Here is a 19,473-nt window from a genome sequence, read left to right as displayed (position 1 = left end):
AGAAAAGAGGCATACATCAAGTACATGGACAGCAGGGGAGAGCATGATAAGGGAGAATACGAAGAGATTAGGAGAGAAGTCAAAAAAAATTAGGAAGGCAAAGAGGAACTATGAAATTAAATTAGCAAGGAACTTAAAACAAAATAGTAAAATATTTTACAGGCACATAAATAAAAAAGGTCAAAAGCACAACTTCTAAATTTGTGGATGACACCAAATTGGGGAGGATGGTCAATACTGAGGAGGACTGCAACAAATTACAGGAGAACATTAATAAAGTTGCAGAATGGGCATATAATTGGCAAATTAATTTCAACACAAATAAATGTGAGATATTACATTTTGGTAGGAAGAATAAGGAGATCACATTACTTGGAAGGTACGAGTCTGGGTGGGGTAGAGGAGCAAAGAGATCTCAGAGTACAAATACACAAATCACTAAAAGTAGCGACACAGGATAACAAGGTGATTTAAAAAAAGCAAACCAAACACTAGGGTTTATTTGTAGAAGGATAGAATTGAAAAGTAGTGAAGTTATGCTAAACTTGTATCAAACCTTGGTTAGACCACACTTGGAGTGCGGCATATAATTCTGGTTGCCATATTATAAAAAGGATATAGAGGCACTGGAGAGGGTGCAGAGAAGATTTACAAGAATGAAACCAGAAATGCAAGGATGAACAGGTTGGGTCTCTTTTCTTTTGAAAAAAGGCTGAGGGGTGACCTAATAGAGGTCTTTAAAATTATGAAAGGTTTTGCTGAAGTAGATACAGAAAGAGTGTTTCCACTTGTGGGGAAGAGCATAACTGGAGGCCATCAATATAAGATAGTCACCAAGAAATAAAATCAGGAATTCAGAAGAAATTTCTTTATCCAGAGTGTGGCGAGAATGTGGAACTCGCTACCACAGGGAGTGGTTGAAGGGAATAGTATAGATGCATTTAAGGGGAGGCTGGACAAGCAGATGAGGGAGAAGGGTTATGCTGATACAGTTAGATGAGGAAAGACAGGAGGAGGCTCGGAGCATAAACGCCGGCATGGACTGGTGGGCTGAATGGCATGTTTCTGTGCTGTATATCCTATGTAATCCTATGTAAGAGTAATATGCAGCCCAGGCTGGGCTTGTCTAAAGTCTAAGGATGTCATTTTTCAGCTTTCAGTGCCAGACCAACATACCTTCCTTTGACTTATTTGTTAGCATTCTTTGACCAATTACCGAGGCCTCCGATTTCTTGAAGTAACTTGACAAAGGACAGAGGGCTGCACAGATTGGCTTACTGTTGTTATACATTTCTCTGTCTACCTGCTGTATTGGAGGTGTATAGCCAGCCTTTTCAGGTTGACTTGCCCGACTCACTTAGATTCAGATGGTAATATCCTCTGAGTCTCCTGCTTGCTCATTTGATTCAAGTGTGTGTAATTCTGAACGAGCCCTGCTAGAATTCAGTATTTCTTACCTGGAATATTGTGTATGGTGATGGCAAGAATGAGTAATACGATGCGCTTCCAACTGCTTTGTTGCTGCTCTGGGGTGGATCTTGGATTACTGAATGCCGTCAAACTCTCGGGGTAGCTGGATTGCAGCGCCCTTTTTCTCTGATAAACTTCTCCGTTGTCTACTTTCTCTGAAAGGAAAAGTTATAATCAATAAGAATGCTGAAAAACATTCTGTGGGGTGTTTTTTTTTTGCTTGTCATCTTAAATCGTTTCACATTCTGAATTCACTGTCACCATTGCCAGGATTTAAGAAATTACCAACTTTAAGCCTTTAAACATTTTCCAGGGACAACTGGTGTTGGAAGAGGGCATGTTGTGGGCCCACTGTCCTTTCATCTGGGCTCGCCTTTCATAAAATGAGTTTTGGTAGTTCCTTATAGGAGTGCCCCACAGGAATGACGTAACTAGGAATAGAAATTTAGGTGGACCACCATTCATGGAAATGACAAAAAATGACCCCTTTTTTTTTAGGCAACATGGCATTTCCAAATATGGTCACTTAAAGGCTGCCAAATCACCATCTGTAGCAGATGGGGAGCTGCTTCAGGTGGCGCTCAAATCAGCTCATCGCTGCTGCTCAGTGTTCAAGCCCAAGGCTGACATCCACCAACACTGGCGGAGGGGAAACCGGTTGCAGGGGAACTGTCCTGCTGCCCCCGGCCCTCCCAGTACCTCAGTTCTGGTTCCCGCCACCGAGTCAGTGGGACAGCAAAATCCATAACCCAGCCCGCGGCCTCTCCGGACAAAGCTTCCACTCTTAGGGTGGGGCCCGGGGTCTGATCAAGTCTTCTACGTACTTGGGTGGGCCGGGATGCTAATTGGGTGGGCTGTGGAAAATTTTTCACAATAAACATGAAGATTCCCTCGAGATCCTGCTGGAGGAGCTTCCTTGATTTTCACAAGAAACTAACATCCCAACAGGACACTGGAAAACCCTGTGATATATAACAACAACTGGAGGTGTTTAGGGAGGGAATTCCAGAGCTTGGGGCCTAGACGGCTGAAGGCATGGCCGCCAATGGTGGAGCGCTTAAATTTGGGGATGCGCAAGAGGCCAAAATTGGAGGAGCATTTCTAAACTTCCAGAAAATCTTTGATGAAGTTCCATGTAAAAGGCTGCTGCATAAGCTGAAGGCAGTGGGTATCATAGGTAAAAATTAAAGGTGGATGAGGAATTGGCTGAAAGAGAGGGAACAGTGGGTACTAGTTAGTAGCTATGTCAGGCTGGGGACAGGCAGTGAGTGAGTGCTCCACAGTCCAACGCTGGAGCCCTTACTGATTCTAATCTACATATGTGCGCTGGATTCAGAAACACAATGGCCCGGAATTGTCTCGGAGTTGCTCTCTCACTGTTGCCGGAATTGCGATGGAAATCCCGTTGACATGTGTAAACAGGGTTTGTGCCGCACCTCCGGTGGTGGGAGTGAGAGCAGCTCCGAGGAAATTCCGGCCCAATGTAGCTTGGTCAAATTTGTAAATAATAAATATCCTGCTAGTAGAATCTAGATATTATTGTTAGAAATATGGCGGATAAAATTCAATAAAGATTTCAGTTTCTTTTACAAAAGGAAGGAAAAAAGAAGAGGGCCACGCTTTATAAATGGTACTGCACTCACTAGGGAAGAGGTGGAAAGAGATCGGGGAGCAATAGTCAATTCAACACCAACCACATTACGCCATTGCAGAGCAGCAGTCAATAAAGCAAACACTGCGCCGAGCTATATTGCCAAATCAATACAATATAGATCAACAACTGTCATACTGAAGCTGTATAGTGCTCTGGTTGGGCTACATCTTCAATACCATGTTCATTTCTGGTCACTGAGGCACAATAGAAACATCCAAGCGCTGGAAACTGTGAAGGAAGTGGCCAAAAATCCCCAATGTTAGAGGATTGAGTTATGAGGGATGGTGCGAAAAAATTTGACTCTACAGCTTGTTAAGGAAGCAAATGAGATGGGGCCATATTGAGATATACTGAGTGGAATAGGAAAGGTGAACCCAGGACACTGTTTCCAGTTAAATCATGACGGCAGGATGTTGGACATGGTGAAGAGTTAAATGATCAACAGTCGAACTTCTTCGCATCATGGAGCAACAGACGTTCCAATATAAACAGGATGGCTTTGAACTATCATGATAGGAAAGCATAGCTTGTCTTCTGATATGTAAAGTGCTTGTGCAAAGAAATACATGACAGTAATGACGTCAGCCATGAGTGATTAAAGTGTAACTTTAGGGGCTAGGGCAATAAACATAGGTAGAGGTATCCATTACCACAGTATTGCAAAGATAACAGTTAATAAAGCCTGTTGTTCAAAGATGTTGGAAACTGTTAGGTCAGGAAGTCTTGTTTAGGCCATCAACAAACATCCACTACAAACCACTGACTCCCACAGATACCTGTACTACACCTTCCTCCCACCCCACTTCCTGTAAGGACTCTATTCCATTCTCCCAGTTTCTCCATCTCCGCCGCATCTGCTCTGACGATGCCACCTTCCATACTAGTGCTTCCGATATGTCTTCCTTTTTCCTCAACTGAGGATTCCCCTCTACCGTGGTTGGCACGGCCCTCGACCATGTCCGTTCCATTTCCCGCACTTCTGCTCTCACCCCTTCTCCCTCTCAGAACCACGATAGAGTTCCCCTTGTCTTCACCTTTCACTCCACCAGCCTCCACATTCAATGGATTATCCTCCTCCAATTCCGCCACCTCCAGTGTGATCCCACCACCAAACGTATCTTCCCCTCCACTCCCCTTTCAGCATTCCGAAGGGACCGCTCCCTCCGCAACAGCCTGGTCCACCAATCATCCCCAATAGCCCCATCCCTCCCCACGGCACCTTCCCGTGCAAGCACAGGAGATGCAACATCTGCCCATTTACCTCCTCCCTTCCCACTGTCCAGGGCCCCAAACACCCCTTCCAGATGAAACAGCGATTTACTTGTACTTCTTGCAATTTAGTATACTGTATTCGCTGCTCATGATGCGGTCTCCTCTACATTGGGGAGACCAAACGCAAATTGGGTGAGCGCTTTGCGGAACACCTCCGTTCAGTCCGTAAGGGTGACCCTGAGCTTCCGGTCGCCTGTCACTTTAATTCTCCGCTCCACTCCCACTCAGACCTTTCTGACCTCGGCCTCTTACACTGTTCCAATGAAGCTCAACATAAGCTTGAGGAACAGCACCTCATCTTTCGATTAGGCATTTTACAGCTTTCTGGACTCAACAGTGAGTTCAACATTTTCAGATTATAACCCCTGCCCTTATTTTTTTCCACATGGCAGCTGTTAATGATTCTGCCATCCTCATTTGCAACATTTAATCTCTCCTGCCTTCCATCCTATCACAGACCGTCCCTTTTGTTCTTTCCTCCCCTCCCCCCTTTCCCTGTCTCTGCACCTGCTTCAAACCTGTTACATCTGTAACTTTTTCCAGTTCTGACGAAGGGTCCCAGACCCGAAACATTAACGCGGTTTCTCTCTCCACAGATGCTGCCTGGCCTGCTGAGTGTTTCCAGCATTTTCTGTTGTTATTTCAGATTTCCAGCATCCGCAGTATTTCGCTATTGTTTAGGGGAAGTAGCTTTAGAGTAAACAATTACAACTGTTTACATGAATAGTCTGTCTTCAAAGGATTTCGGAAGAGATACATCATGAAGTCTTATCTATAACATGTACCTATGATGTAGGCAAAATATGGCGCGTTTCGATAGTAATTCAGAGGCCTTGAAAGATACAGAAACTGAAAAGCCACTCTCTGATCCGGGTTGGGTTGATCCCTCAATATAGTCATCAATAAAGTCTGTTCCATATACTACACTATGAAGTGTCTGATGGTTACATGAAACATGTTGTTGTGAACCATAGACGGAAGGAGGTTGACTGCTAACACAGGACAGGGTAACATCGGTACAACTTGGTAAAAGGCAAATTCTGGACCATTATCGGGAAGCATTTCCTCACGCTGAGTGATCAATACTAGTCGTCTGGGTAGGATAGTGGAGGCAAAAAACACTGGAATCATTCAACATGTGATGATGAACACAAGAGCCAAAGGCCTGCATCAATCTGCCCTTAACTTTTTGCTTCATCTCCTTAAACATGGCCACACTAGAATTACAGGAAACTTTGTGATATCCGGCACTGACGGGACCGAGCTGGTGCCGTACCATCAAAACTGCCGTAGAAACCAGCGCTAATGTTAAAACATGTGGAGCTTTTGAGCTCCGTGTGAATCAACAAACCCTGTTGCTTAGCAACAGCTTCAAAACAGTCGGCCGCAGCTTAAAAGCGTCTCTGTAGCTAAGCAACAGTTTCAGCTGGACCTTGCAGAGCCTGACTGGAAAAAAAAAGCAACGAGAAGTAAAAACACTTATAGGAAACGGCTCCTGAATTTTGGCGGTAGATAGAGCTTTCCGGACATTTAACCTCCGGTTAAACGAAAGTTTCCTGTACTACACTATGAAGTGTCTGATGGTTACATGAAACATGTTGTTGTGAACCATAGACGGAAGGAGGTTGACTGCTAACACAGGACAGGGTAACATCGGTACAACTTGGTAAAAGGCAAATTCTGGACCATTATCAGGAAGCATTTCCTCACGCTGAGTGATCAATACTAGTCGTCTGGGTAGGACAGTGGAGGCAAAAAACACTGGAATCATTCAACATGTGATGAGGAGCACAAGAGCCAAAGGCCTGCATCAATCTGCCCGTAACTTTTTGCTTCATCTCCTTAAGCATGGCCACACTAGAATTATGACAAATGCATATATTCCCTTTTCTTCATAAGTGTAAGCCAAAACCAATCAGAGTTTTGGAATTTGGTTTATCATGGAATTTTATAAAAATCTAATCTCAACATAGTGATTTTTTTAATTGTATTTTTCTAAATAATTTCCTCTATTTATAAACATGCTTAAAATAGAAAATAGAGGGAAATTGCTTTATAAACTGAACAGCATGATTACTTAATTCTGAAAATGTGCTAACAATATGAAGGTCATGGGAAAGTTGTTACACGTCTTGTCAAATGGATTACAGAGAGATCCAGCTGCCTGACTTTATGGCACTCCACATTTGCTGCCGACTCAAGGTCTGTTCTATTTTTCTTCACTGCCTGATCTTTCCCCATGTCCCTCTATCATGCTGCATTCACCCATCCTCCTCCTCCCGCCCAGCCGTTCCTTTCTATCTGATTGCCCAACCTCAATGTTCTCAACATTACAACACCAAATTGGGGGGGGGTGGTGTAGTTAATACCGAGGAGGACTGCGACAAAATACAGGAAGGCATTAATAAACTTGCAGAATGGACGTACAATTGGCAAATGAACTTCAATATAGGTAATTGTGAGGTGCTACGTTTTGGTAAGGAGGCCACATACTCCTTGGAAAGTAAGGGGGAAAAATTGGGTTGCTTTGCACCTCCCGTTAGCGCTTCCAAGTGCGCAAAGCCCCTAGCGCCCGGACGTAGCGCCGCTAACGTCTCCCGCAAAATTCAGTGGGAAATTATTGGCGGCAGTAGCCGGTAACGCCCCACAGCGTTGCGCCTCCGGCGATGATGTCATCGCCGTGCACAGCACCCGCCCCGGCCGCAAACTTCAGTTGCGCCCCCTGACCTATCGCCGGACGATATGTCTGACAGGATCAGGGGGCGTTTTTGCAGCCGTGGTGGCGCTACTTAAAGGGCAGGTGTCGAGCGGCCATTTTTATTTGGCCACCTGCCCCCTTCCCCTTTCTTATTCGGGGTGCCGGCCGCGATCGCTCAGCCCGGCACTCCTCGAGTACTGGGCCGCTTTCCCGGCACCCCACTCCCCGGTGGTCCAGCAGGGCCCTGGTCCCCTTTAATCAGGGGAGGGGGCCTGCAATACCGCAGCGCTAGGTGCCGATGGGCGTGGCGTTGTTGCAGATAGCGCCGCGATATTCAGTTGTAGTGCCCCAGGAAGGAGGGGGAGTGCTTCCAGTAGTGCCCCGTTAATTTATTTACCACTGAATTTATGGCGCTGGGGCACTAAAAGTAGCGCCCTGGCGAAGTTAGCACCCCAATGGGGCGTCACTGAATTTTTCCCGAGTGTCTAAATGAGGTAGATGAACAGACAGCATCTGTGGGTACAGATAAACGGTAGCATAGTGGTAATGTCACTGGGCTAGTAATCCAGAGGCCTGGACTAATGATCCAAAGATATGAGTTCAAATCCCACTATGGCAGCTGGGGAATTTAAATTCAGTTAATCAAATAAATCTGGAATAAAAAGCTAGTGTCAGTAATGGTAACCATGAAACTGTCGGATTGTCGTAGAAACCCTTAGAGAAGGAAATCTGCCATCCTTACCTGGTCTGGCCTTTATGTGACTCCCAGCAATGTGGTTGGCTCTTAACTGCCCTCTGAAATGGCCCAACAAGCCACTCAGTTGTAACAAACTGCTACGAAACAAAATGATAACAATGAAACCGGACGGACCACCTGGTACCGGCTGCGGACACGGCAATGGCACACCCAGCCCAGTCGACCCTGCAAAGTCCTCCTCACCAACATACAGAGGCACTGGAGAACGTGCAAAAAAGATTTACTAGAATGCAACCAGAACCGAGAGATTATACCTATCAGGAAAGATTGAACAGACTGGGGCTCTTTTCTCTAGAAAAAAGACTTGAGGGGTGACTATGAAAGGGTTTGATAGGGAAGATGTTTCCACTTGTGCGGAAGACCAGAACTAGGGGTCATAAATATAAGTTAGTCACTGTAAATCCAATAGGGAATTCAGGAGAAACTTCTTTACCCAGAGAGTGGTTAGAATGTGGAATAATGAAACGGCCTTTTTCCCCCAGTCAGATTCTCACACAAAAAAAATAGTTGCTGTCAGACTCAGCAGCTTATTTCTCCTCGTTAATGTAACACACTAATTCATCCATTGAGCCATTTTCTTTCAGTACATCACACTCACCCCAGTAAACCACTGTTCTGTTCAGCCTGCAGGACATCCAGGTTTCAAATGCTGAAACTTTAATACCTCAGATTGGGGAGCTGCAGCAATAGATTTATTATTCAACACTGGAACAACCCACACATTCTTTGAAATAGCTTTCCAAAGGATAGTTCAGAAATTTATATTGAAAAATAAACTCAACCAAAGTTTCTATATATTGCCGAAACTTTGGAACAAGTTTCAGAATAATGAAAAAGGCAGGATTAGTATAAGACGGGAACTCTTTGGTGTAACTCTTTGTTTCGAAGGCACCTGGATTCAGACTGTACTGGTTAAAGAGGCTGAGTATGTACGAATGTTCGCTCGTCTCTGGATATAACAGACAGGTGAGCTGGTACTACTATCATATTTGGGTTTGGGAAGATATGAATGTGAATCCTAAATAGATCAAAGCCATCATCTCAGAGCGTGACCATGTTCTTAATTCAGAAATGTGGGGCATAACCTTCTTGCTTTACTCCGGTGCCATCTCATTTCATGTCGCACAGAAGCTACCTGTTGCGTGATTAGATTTGTAACTTACAAAAATATACAGAAAAAATTAACTGCAGTAGGAAGCAATGTTCCCTGTAATTTTGTTTGGCGCTGCGCGGGCCATTCAAGATACCGCTCATGCGTGGTTTTTGTATTGAGAAGCCAGCTGTGTGGGTTCCCTGGAGCGCGGCGCAGCCACACAGCTTACAGGGAACATTGGGAGGAAGGATTTACATGTACACAGCACCTCATCATGTTATTCAGAAATGTCCTAACGTACTTCATGTACAAGCACTGTTGTTATGCAGGTGAACACAGCAGCCATTTTACATGATGCTACAAACAGCAGTGAAATGAAAGGCCAGTTAATCTGTTTGGGTTATGCTACTGTAGTTGAAGGTAGAATGCTGCCCAGGACACAGAGCTCTCTGCTTTTCTTCAATTAGTAACATGGGATCTTTAACATCCATCTAAACCATCAGACATTAGTTTAACGTCTCACCTGAAGGACAACATTTCTGACAATGTTTCCCCCTCAGCATTGCACTGGAATGTCAGCCTAGATTGTGCATTAAAGTCCTGGAGTGGGGCTTGAACCCAGAGCCTTGTGACTCCAAGGAACAACCCCACCGAGAGTCTGGCATTGGGCTGCTAGGAAGTTTTATAGCTTTGATATAGTTTCAGGGCTCTGATGCTCATCCTCAAGGTTTAAAACCACAACTTCGGTTCCTGTCCAATGTGAGCATAGTCAGTTGTCAGGTGTTCTACACGTGACATAAGCTTATACTGTGCACGTGTTCTCTGTGCAACTGTGGGCCCCACCTCCCAGCATTTGATGTTCATACCCTACGAACAGGACCATGACCCTCACTGGCACCGAGTCAATCTCCTGATATGAATGAAGCTCTCAGGTTGTGTACATTTAATGGGGCTCAATCTTCATGAAGGACTTCAGCAGAATTGTTTTTTATTTAGAAAGAGAAAAGAGCAAAGTAGCATTTGACTTGATGATGCACTTTGATGCATTAATGTTAATTATTATTTATCTAAAAATAAATAGATTTCTCAAAGAAATATTTATCATAAAGACAATATCCGTTTAAAGTTTTATATAGCCAGTGCTTATATTTTGTCGAAACTATCAGCTAACATTCTGTATTTTCCACTGTGTATAAAAGCATTCCTAGAACACATGCATAGTGTGATCTTTTATCGAGTGAATAACACCTGACAATTGAATTGAATGAAGTGTTATTTTCAACAGGTTATTCACTTAACAGGAGCTGAATGTACTGCCTAGGGAAACTGAATGTGCTGCAGTTCTGACTAACCAAGATAATTAGCAGCTCCCCCAAGCACTAACCCCAGCTTCATTACAGCCCAGCCGACATCTCATTTTGAGTCTGGTGCAGGCGGCTGTCAGTTTCAGTGCTCACCAATCACACTGATAGCTCTCTGGGCCGACTATGCGTCAATATCATTACCGCTGTCCTCATCGAACTTCATAAAAACACTCACTTTTCTTGCTCTCTCCTCTCCTGTCTGCAGCAGTGTCCCTGATCTAAATTTGAAATTAATGTCCGCACGAGAACGGAGAGACAGAATGAGTCCAATTTTTTTTTTAAGAAGTGCTGATAAGGGCACACGGACAAGGCAATTAATCAGCTCAGATACAGCAAGGACTGGGCAAACATCTCAAGAGCATATTGCCACCTGACAGCACTGAACAGGATCAATGGCAGTGATCTTTGGTCTGTTCAGGAAAACATTGCAGGCAGATTACTGGATGGTCATGAGTGGGCTTTCTTTTAAAGGGGCATCATCTTCATTAAGGAACGTTTGAATGCTCGTTTGCTAATGCACAGCTCAGTGTGTCAAACCCATCGTAGTGGCTATCATGCCTGTGACAAAAATAATGTTTGACAGCTCGGACTCCTCTCCCTCTCACCACCAGAAAAATAAAAGTTCGGCAAGCACTCGGATTGGTGCCCCCTTAAAACACTGATCATCATTGAGTGGCCTATTTGTACAGCACAGCAACCATTTTTAAATGTCATTCGTTGACGTGATATTGTTCCTGAATACTTCACTTATGAGGCCGAGATGCCTTGTAATCCATCACAAACTAAGTTGCGTCTATATAACATCCTTCAGGCTCTCAGGGTGTCCCTAGCGTTTCACAGCCAACAAACTACTTTTGAAGCGCGGTCAGTGTTTTATAGGCAAGCGCAGCAGCCAATCCGCACACAGCAATGAGGTGAATGATATGTGAATCTGTTTGGGTGTTGATTGAGGGATGAATGTTAAGCCAGGGCACCAGAGGTCCCTGCTCTTCAAACAGTGCCGTTGGATGTTTGACATCCACCTGAACAAGCTGTCAGGGCCCCGGATTAACTTCTCATCTGAAAGAAGACACCTCCAACACGGCACTGAAGTGTCAGCCTAGACTGAGATGTCTGCAAATGCTCCAAATTTAGCATTCTACACATAGAGAAGAATCTCACCCTGCTATCTGTTTTCAATTGGCAAGTCAAGAAAACCCAGAACTGGCTGTTATATAAAACAGATTTACCTGCAACCACGCCTTGCATTTATACAACTCCTTTAACATAATAAAGCAACCCAAAGCACTTCACAGAGTAAACACCAAATATTGGCGGTACAAGAGTTAGGAGAGGTGACCAAAGGAATGGTTTTTGAGGAAGCTTTTGCAGGGGAGAGAGGTAACAAGGTGGCGGGGTTTAGGGAGAGGGTTTCAGATTGTGGGCTCCAGATGGTTGAAGGCTCTGTGACCAATAGTGAGGTTCAAAACCAAATAGGCTCTGTGACTAAAGAGCAGAAATATACATTGGCATGCAGGGCTGAATGAGGTGGCAGAGGTAGAGATGGGCAAGGCCATGAGAGACGTTGTAGATTGTTGGCAAGGACGAGGGTGGTAAGAGAGCGGGACTTAGTAGGGAACAGGATAGGATGCAGGCGGAATTTTGGACAAGTTGTCGTTTATTTCCGATCGATTTTTGGAGCCTGGAGATTGATGAAGACAGGAATGAGCAGTGGATGTGAGGTAGGGTGAAGGCAAGGCATGTTGTGGAGGTAGATGTTATGTTCATTAATAACTAGACATTCTTATTATGAACACAGCTAGCTTTTGCTAGACACTTTTATTCAGTACTCGTTCTCTAGGTACAGTATCTGTAGAGATGCAGCATTGTGCTCCTGTGTGCAGGCTGCCATCTTGACTGTTGCCTTGTGGGTAGCCTAGTGCCTCATGGGTAATGTAGTCTTAATATCATACAGCTGAGTAGTGTAGTCTTATACATACAGCTATATACAGCTCTACTCAGCTCCACCTAGTGTCCACTATAGAATGACATGCTATTGATCACTACAGTAGATACAGGCAGCCTTGGATGTGGGGTTTGAAGCTTCGCTCAGGATCAAAAAGGACACAGGAGAGGGGTGTATAAATTAGAGGGAATGAGCATTATTTCTGGTGGAAGCTGAACAGGATGACTTTGATCTTGCCAATGTTAAGCTGAAGAAAGTTCTTGCTTATCCGTAACTGGATGTCGGACAAGCAGTTGGATAACACACTGGTGACTCATGGAGTCAAGAGTGGTGGGGGAGGATTGAGAGCTTTGCGTCATCGCTGTACACACGGAACCTGAGCCTATGCCTACAAATTATACTATCAACGGGCAGAAGGTAGACAAGACAAGGATGGTAACTTGATGAACACTCGAGTTGACTGTGCAGGGGTGGAACAAAGCAAGGACGCAGAGGAAAGATGATGGAAGAAGATGGAGTGATTAACCATGCTGTGGAAAATACAACAATATACTGAGCACGGTGGTTGCAGTCACAAAGATGTCTGTAATGTCAGGACAGTCTTGATGTTATTGGCAGGGCAGAACCCAGACAAGGGATTTGAAAAGGGAATGAGGGGAGCGATGGGAACAGAGCTTGGAGGTGACAACACATTGAAAGGATCTTAGAGAAGAAAGAGAGGTTTGAGATAGGACAGTTGTTAGGGAGGACTATAGGCTCAAGGGTGGGTTTTAATGAGGAGGGAACTGCTGGTGACAGTTTTGAAAGGCACGGGATGGAGCTGAGGAAAAGGAGACTCTGATTTCAGGAGGGATCAAGGGTGCGGGGAATGTCTCACCGAGGAGCAAAACTTGTGAGGGTAGGGTGGGGATTGGAGATGGGAGAGTAGCTATAGCGTGATACAAGGGTCAGGTCCAGGGTGTGGACCCCCAAGTATGGGGTGTAAGCAACACCAAGCTATTTTATGAAATGAGTCTTACTGTATATATCTAGCAATGATGTGTTTTCCTTTGACCACCCTCCTACTGCCATTAAAACCTGCTTCAATCAGAGGATGGGATAGTGCAGTTGGGAGACTTATCCATAATCATTTAAAAATAAGAGATTACTGTGTAAAATAGTATTGCAGTCATGTACTGCACATGAGACAACTATTCAATTGCTCCATCTTTGTAGGTCTTGTAACAGTTCCTCTAACTACCAAGCGTTCTCTGTTCCCAGCAGAGAGCAGTTCTCAATTGCCAGTTAGTATTCTTTCCACAAACACAGCCAAGCTCCTTCATCGGGCAGTGCTTCATTAGCAGTGTCAGCTCAGTGCTATTTCACGATCAGTTAAAAGAAGTGACTTCCAAACTAGTTTTGTTTGCTCCAGGAATGGAGCTCCCCCCCAAGGTTGGTAACCTAGCTGAGAACTGGCAAAACTTGGCCAGTGTGGACAAATATGTGTGAATGACAGTGAAGGCTGGGATTAGAACAGTCGATACATTGGGTTGAGATTCTCAATGTTCTGCCACTGGAGCCGTCAGCCAAGCCCCACTAATCCGCCAGACTATACAACCTCCTGTGTTATAGTCCTCAGGGAAAGACTTTAATTGCATTCATTAGGTCCTTCAGGCCCAGTGGCAGTGATGCACTGGGAGAACCACTTTTCACTGATAGCACTGACAACTTGCAATAGAATAAGGACAAACGCTGATAGGAGAAAAGGTCAGTCAGCTCTAAATGGGAATCTGCCCTCCAAGTTCACCTGCTGGCAAATAAAGCTGGAAGATTGAGTCTCCAGCACTGGACGAATGACAGAAACACTAGATGACTGACAAATAAGTAGGTCAAAAGTAATGAAAAACCGGACCTTGACATAAGCACAGAAATATGTTTTGTCAGTTCATGATTTTAAAAGGAAGTGTTGCAATTCTGGGTTAACTGTTCTGACTGATTCCCCTCAGTTCTCATTCCTCCCAGCCCCATTTCTCCTCTGCTGCTGCTGTCAATCAATCGCAGCTGTAAGCTCTCTATCTGGCTGTCCAAGCGAAGCCAATAAGACAGGGTACTGAGTGTGTGCAAACTGCTGGATGTGCACAGCAGGCTGATTAATAGGGAAATGCTGGCGCAATGCAGAATGAGAACAAAATAATACTGAATGAATACGACAGGTTTAATAAACCAGAAATAAAGCGAGGAAGCCATCACATCAGGGTCCCAGTCCAAAAAGTTTTGCAGTCAGTGTGCTGAGTACTGAAATTATTCGTTGCCAAAATGTTAGTGACTGCTACTTATAGCATATTCATCATCATGATATATATCCCCCATTCAATTTGGGTATAAAATGGGTGGAACAGTCCCTTCGGGCAATATACCAAACTTAAAGACGCACAAACTATTCTTTTAGATTCACAGTTATTAGGTAACTTAGGTCACTATAATACCAAGACAATGCCCTCTTAATTGCCCCAGCTTCAAATTCTGGTCTTCACTGCCGATTCTAGTCTGACTTGCTGCAGTGTGTGTCAGTGGCATAAATTTAATGCTACCATGAGTTCAAGTATGGGGCCTGCTAGATTTGGCACTGGTCAAGAATAGTGAAGCAAGCACAAACATGTATTCAGCACACAGGCATAAAAACCATTGTACTCCACAGATTGCTCCAGTTAATCTTTGCTCCTTTTGAACAAAGACAAGAGGAACGCGGCAATAAAACCGCTCGACGGACAAATGAACAGAACGAGTAGCTTAGGAGGACAGGAGGCTGAAAGAAGGTGTCCATTTAATGGCAGCGTGAGTTCAAGTATGGAGTCTGTCAAACCTGGGTCAGCTTGACCAAGAGGGGACCAGGATCGAGTTGGGCAAATATGTCGTATTGAGAAACGTATGTGGATTGGAAAGTGGGTATGGAAAGTGGATCCGGTACTGGACTGGAAACTTCCAGGCTGGAATGTGGCTTAGCGAGCAGCCGGCCCATTCGAGAGCAATAGTGGGGAGGCCCAGACGATTTTATGGTGGTCAAGACAGGGTGGGGGAAGCCGGCGCAGGTGAGGTGAGGTCCACAAGGAAACTATAAAGAGTTAAGAATAATGAATATTAGTCACTGCAGTACCACTGCACAGGATTTTGCAACCTTTGAAATCAGAAAAATCAACACATTTCCTTGTCTAGTTTTTTAAAGACTCAGTAACTCTGAGCATTTGGAGTTTCTTTTTGAATTGATGAAATAGCCCCTTCTTATACTGCTTGGCCACTAACAAGGAGAAAGACAGCAATGTTAACAAAAAACATGGCTTCCCATTTCTAACTGAGCCATTCTTTGAGCGGTTTCCGTGGGAACGATCTTGCATGCTGCTCCTTTTGGTACTGGAGAAGAGTAATGAAGTACACACAAACAGCAACAATACTTCAGGGACAAATGGAGAAGGAGGAAGGAGGCTAGGCAGCAGAATGACATTAATTTAATGCTATTGTGAAATCAAGTATGGAGCCTGCTAGTGTTTATATTCATTGTCACCTAACTTCTTCCATCTGCTATCCAGACAAACCTGCAGGGGGATGTGGAAATAAGGGGACGGGGGGTGTGAGATGACAACCATTCCAAACTCTGCAAGCCCCCGTGTTGCAGCCTGTACAACACCACTCAAGTGCCACAAAAATCTCTGCGTAAACTTCCTTTCACACAACCTCCAGACTTAGATGCCAGATGCCTTCACTAATGGAGATGTGTGTTATGTACAGCTTGAGACAATGGCCCAGATTGTGCATTGATAATAATGGCGAGGCAAACAGCTCTCACCGCTATTAAAGAGAAAATCGGACAGCAACTTGCAGCGCCTGCACTTAAACGTGGAAATCCGGAAGTTGTTGTCAGAGATACCCCGCTCCTCCACAAGGTACGCTGTAACAGTCCTCGCTGATAGACTCGGCACTGAAATCAATGCAATGGTGTGAAGTAGGGGTAGTTGCCCATTAGTTCACCACTAAAAACGCCATAAAAAGTTAGGGCTGGTGCATTCAGGTGTAAATAATTTTTTAATGGCGTGATAAGTGATAATTACTGCCAAACAACCTCTCTGGCCCTGAAAATTTAATTTTACAAGTGTGGAGTCTCATTCCTCCAGAAGTTAATTAGTGTTGGAGATTTTTTTATTAATTTTTTTTTTTACCTTTTCTGTCTGTCTCTTTTCTCTCTCTCTTAATCCCATTTGTCTTTCCCACTCTTTATTTTGCTTTCTGTACATGATTTAATTCTAATTTATACTTCCTGGTTTAACCTCTGCACGTCTCAGTGAAGATTCTTCAATCTGACTGGTTGGAGAGCCTCGATGTTACTTGTCCTGCTCATAAACACCACAGATCCCCTGTAGAGGGCGCCGTGCTGATCAGACGCCAGATTAGAGCAAGTCCCCACTCTTAAAGCCTGCGAAACCTTGTGGGCAGCTGTCAGCGAGGTGAACGGCAAGCGCCATTCCTTCTTCACTGACCGCAAAATCCGGGCCAATGTCAATACATTGACCCAAAATATGTCCCTGCAATCCACTGGACAAACCGGGTCATCATGACTGAATCATCAACATATGCCTTAAAAATACCAATTTAATATAATATCCATCGTCATCCTTTTATTTCATAATATTCTTGTCTTTGAGCTTCCTTTTTACAATTTCTGTCAGATAACAAAGATTACACAGCTATCTGTATTAAGCAGCCATTTCTTCTCAATACCCAAAACTTATTTTTCCATCACCCTGTGCACTGTGCTGCTTTCAACTTACAGCAAAGTCTCTCAAAGACCAGACAGATAAAGACTACCTGTCCTCAGAGACCACCTCATGATTCTGCCCTGGGATTCCATCAAAGTGGATGGTATGCATTAAAGCGCCAGGTGTCAAAAATTCATGCTTATACCCAGCATAACACCTGTTCAGCGTGTGGGTGGAAGTACAAAGAGAATTCTATATACAGATATCCACAGGAAGAAGTGAAAGGCCATTTCTACAATAGCACCGTAACCAGACAAATTAATGCAGTGACTCTAATGTAAAAGAAAAAGTCTCATGGTGCTTCACAGAGGTGTAATCATGCAAAAATAGACAGTGAGAAGTGACCAAACACTTGGTCAAAGATGTGGATTTTAAGAAGGGTCTTAAAGAAGATATAGGTGGAGAGATGGAGGTGTTTAAGGTGGGAATTCCAGCGCGTGGGGCCTAGACACAACGGTCAGTGAGGTGAATGGAGGGTGGGGGGGGAGGGGGCGAGGGGGTGGCGGTTACAAAAGGCCATAGAAAGAGGAACAGAGAATTCTGGTATGGTTGAAGGAGGTTACACAGATAGGGAGAGGCGAGGCCATGAAGGGATTTAAACATGAAAATATTCTTCTAATTGTACGATTCTCGCTGGGCTACGGTTCCATGGTTGTTGGTATTACTCTCCAATACCTCAATCATTATTCACGCATAAACTTAGCTAGTGAGCGTTATTAGGCGACTCGACCACAGAAAGCAACATAGTTGAGCCTGAAATAAAAACAAAAAATGCTGGAAGTACTCAGCAGGTCAGGCAGCATCTGTGGAGAGAGAAACAGAGTTAACATTTCAGGTCGATGACCCTTCATCAGAACTGGAAAAAGTTGGGAGATGTAACAGGTTTTTAAGCAAGTGTACGAGCAGGGAAAGGGGGGAGGGGAGGAAAGAACAAAAGGGAAGGTTTGTGATAGGATGGAAGGCAGGAGAGATTAAGTGACAAAAGGGATGATGAAGTGTAAATGGCAATGGCAGGATGATCAACAGCTGCCATTTGAGAGAGGAAAAAAAAAGATAGGGGCAGAGGTTATGGTCTACAATTGTTGAACTTGATGTTGAGTCCAGAAGGCTGTAAAGTGCCTAATCGAAAGATGAGGTGCTGTTTCTCGAGCTTATGTTGAGCTTCATTGGAACAGTGGAAGAGGCCGAGGACGGAGAGGTCAGAGTGGGAGTGGAGCGGAGAATTAAAGTGACAGGTGACCGGAAGTCAGGGTCACCCTTACGGACTGAACGGAGGTGTTCCGCAAAGCAGCCACCCAATCTGCGTTTGGTCTCCCCAATGTAGAGGAGACCGCATCGTGAGCAGCGAATACAGTATACTAAATTGCAAGAAGTACAAGTAAATCGCTGTTTCACCTGGAAGGAGTGTTTGGAGCCCTGGACAGTGGGAAAGGAACAGGTAAAAGGGCAGGTGTTGCATCTTCTGCGCTTGCACGGGAAGGTGCCGGGCAAAGGGGAAGGGGTGTTGGGGGTGATTGAGGAGTGGACCAGGGTGTCGCGGAGGGAGCGGTCCCTTCGGAATGCTGAAAGGGGAGGTGAGGGGAAGATGTGTTTGGTGGTGGGATCACGCTGGAGGTGGCGGAAATGGCGGAGGATGGTCTGTTGAATGTGGAGGCTGGTGGGGTGAAAGGTGAGGACAAGGGAAACCCTATTGTGGTTCCGGGAGGGAGGGGAAGGGGTGAGAGCAGAAGTGCGGGAAATAGAATGGACACGGTGAAGCGCCATGTCAACCACGGTAGAGGGGAATCCTCGGTTGAGGAAAAAGGAAGACATGTCGGAAGCACTGGTATGGAAGGTGGCATCATCAGAGCAGATGCGGCGGAAACAGAGAAACTGGCAGAATGGAATAGAGTCCTTACAGGAAGCGGGATGGGAGGAAGTGTAGTCCAGGTAGCTGTGGGAGTCGGTGGGCTTATAGTGAATGTTTGTCAATAGCCTATCCCCAGAGATGGAGACAGGGAAGTCGAAGAAGGGAAGGGAAGAGTCGGAGATGGACCATGTGAAGGTGAGGGAAGGCTGGAAATTGGAAGCAAAGTGAATGAAATTTTCTAGCTCAGGGTGAGAGCAGGAAACGGCACCGATACAGTCATCAATGTACCGGATATGTGGAACATTCTTTGTTCCAGTCCTACTCCGGTCCCCTCCCTCACCTCTTTTTCTGGTACATTGATGACTGTATCAGTGATGTTTTTATTTCAGATTTCCAGCATCCGCAGTATTTTTCTTTTGTATAGTTGAGCCGAGCCTGATCCTGTTCTATTGTCCACACACAGTCACTATACAGCAAGGATAGCAGTCAGGAGTGGGAACCCTGCCTGACCTGTTTTGCCTTTCCAAGCCTAGGGACACTGAATGTAAGTGTAGCACTGCTCTGGTTGGAAAGAGCCAAGTCAG

The 19,473-nt window shown here is 44.9% G+C and overlaps 1 protein-coding gene across 2 annotated transcripts in view; it reads right to left on the bottom strand.

Annotated features, from left to right (window-relative positions):
- The window catches only part of slc39a11 (solute carrier family 39, member 11), a 709,353-nt gene that overhangs the window by 347,242 nt on the left and 342,638 nt on the right, over nt 1–19,473 (bottom strand). For both annotated transcript variants that reach the window (XM_085963742.1, XM_085963743.1), the window contains exon 5: nt 1,458–1,625. In XM_085963742.1, the coding sequence (XP_085819868.1) occupies nt 1,458–1,625 (168 nt within the window). The remainder of the gene's footprint in view (nt 1–1,457; nt 1,626–19,473) is intronic.

This window comes from Somniosus microcephalus, chromosome 21, assembly GCF_052327205.1.
Source record: "Somniosus microcephalus isolate GS21.2 chromosome 21, FLI_Smic_1.0, whole genome shotgun sequence".
NCBI classification, from domain to species: domain Eukaryota; kingdom Metazoa; phylum Chordata; class Chondrichthyes; order Squaliformes; family Somniosidae; genus Somniosus; species Somniosus microcephalus.
The sequence above is the reverse complement of the archived record's forward strand: the minus strand, read 5'-3'. Positions and strand labels throughout refer to the sequence as shown.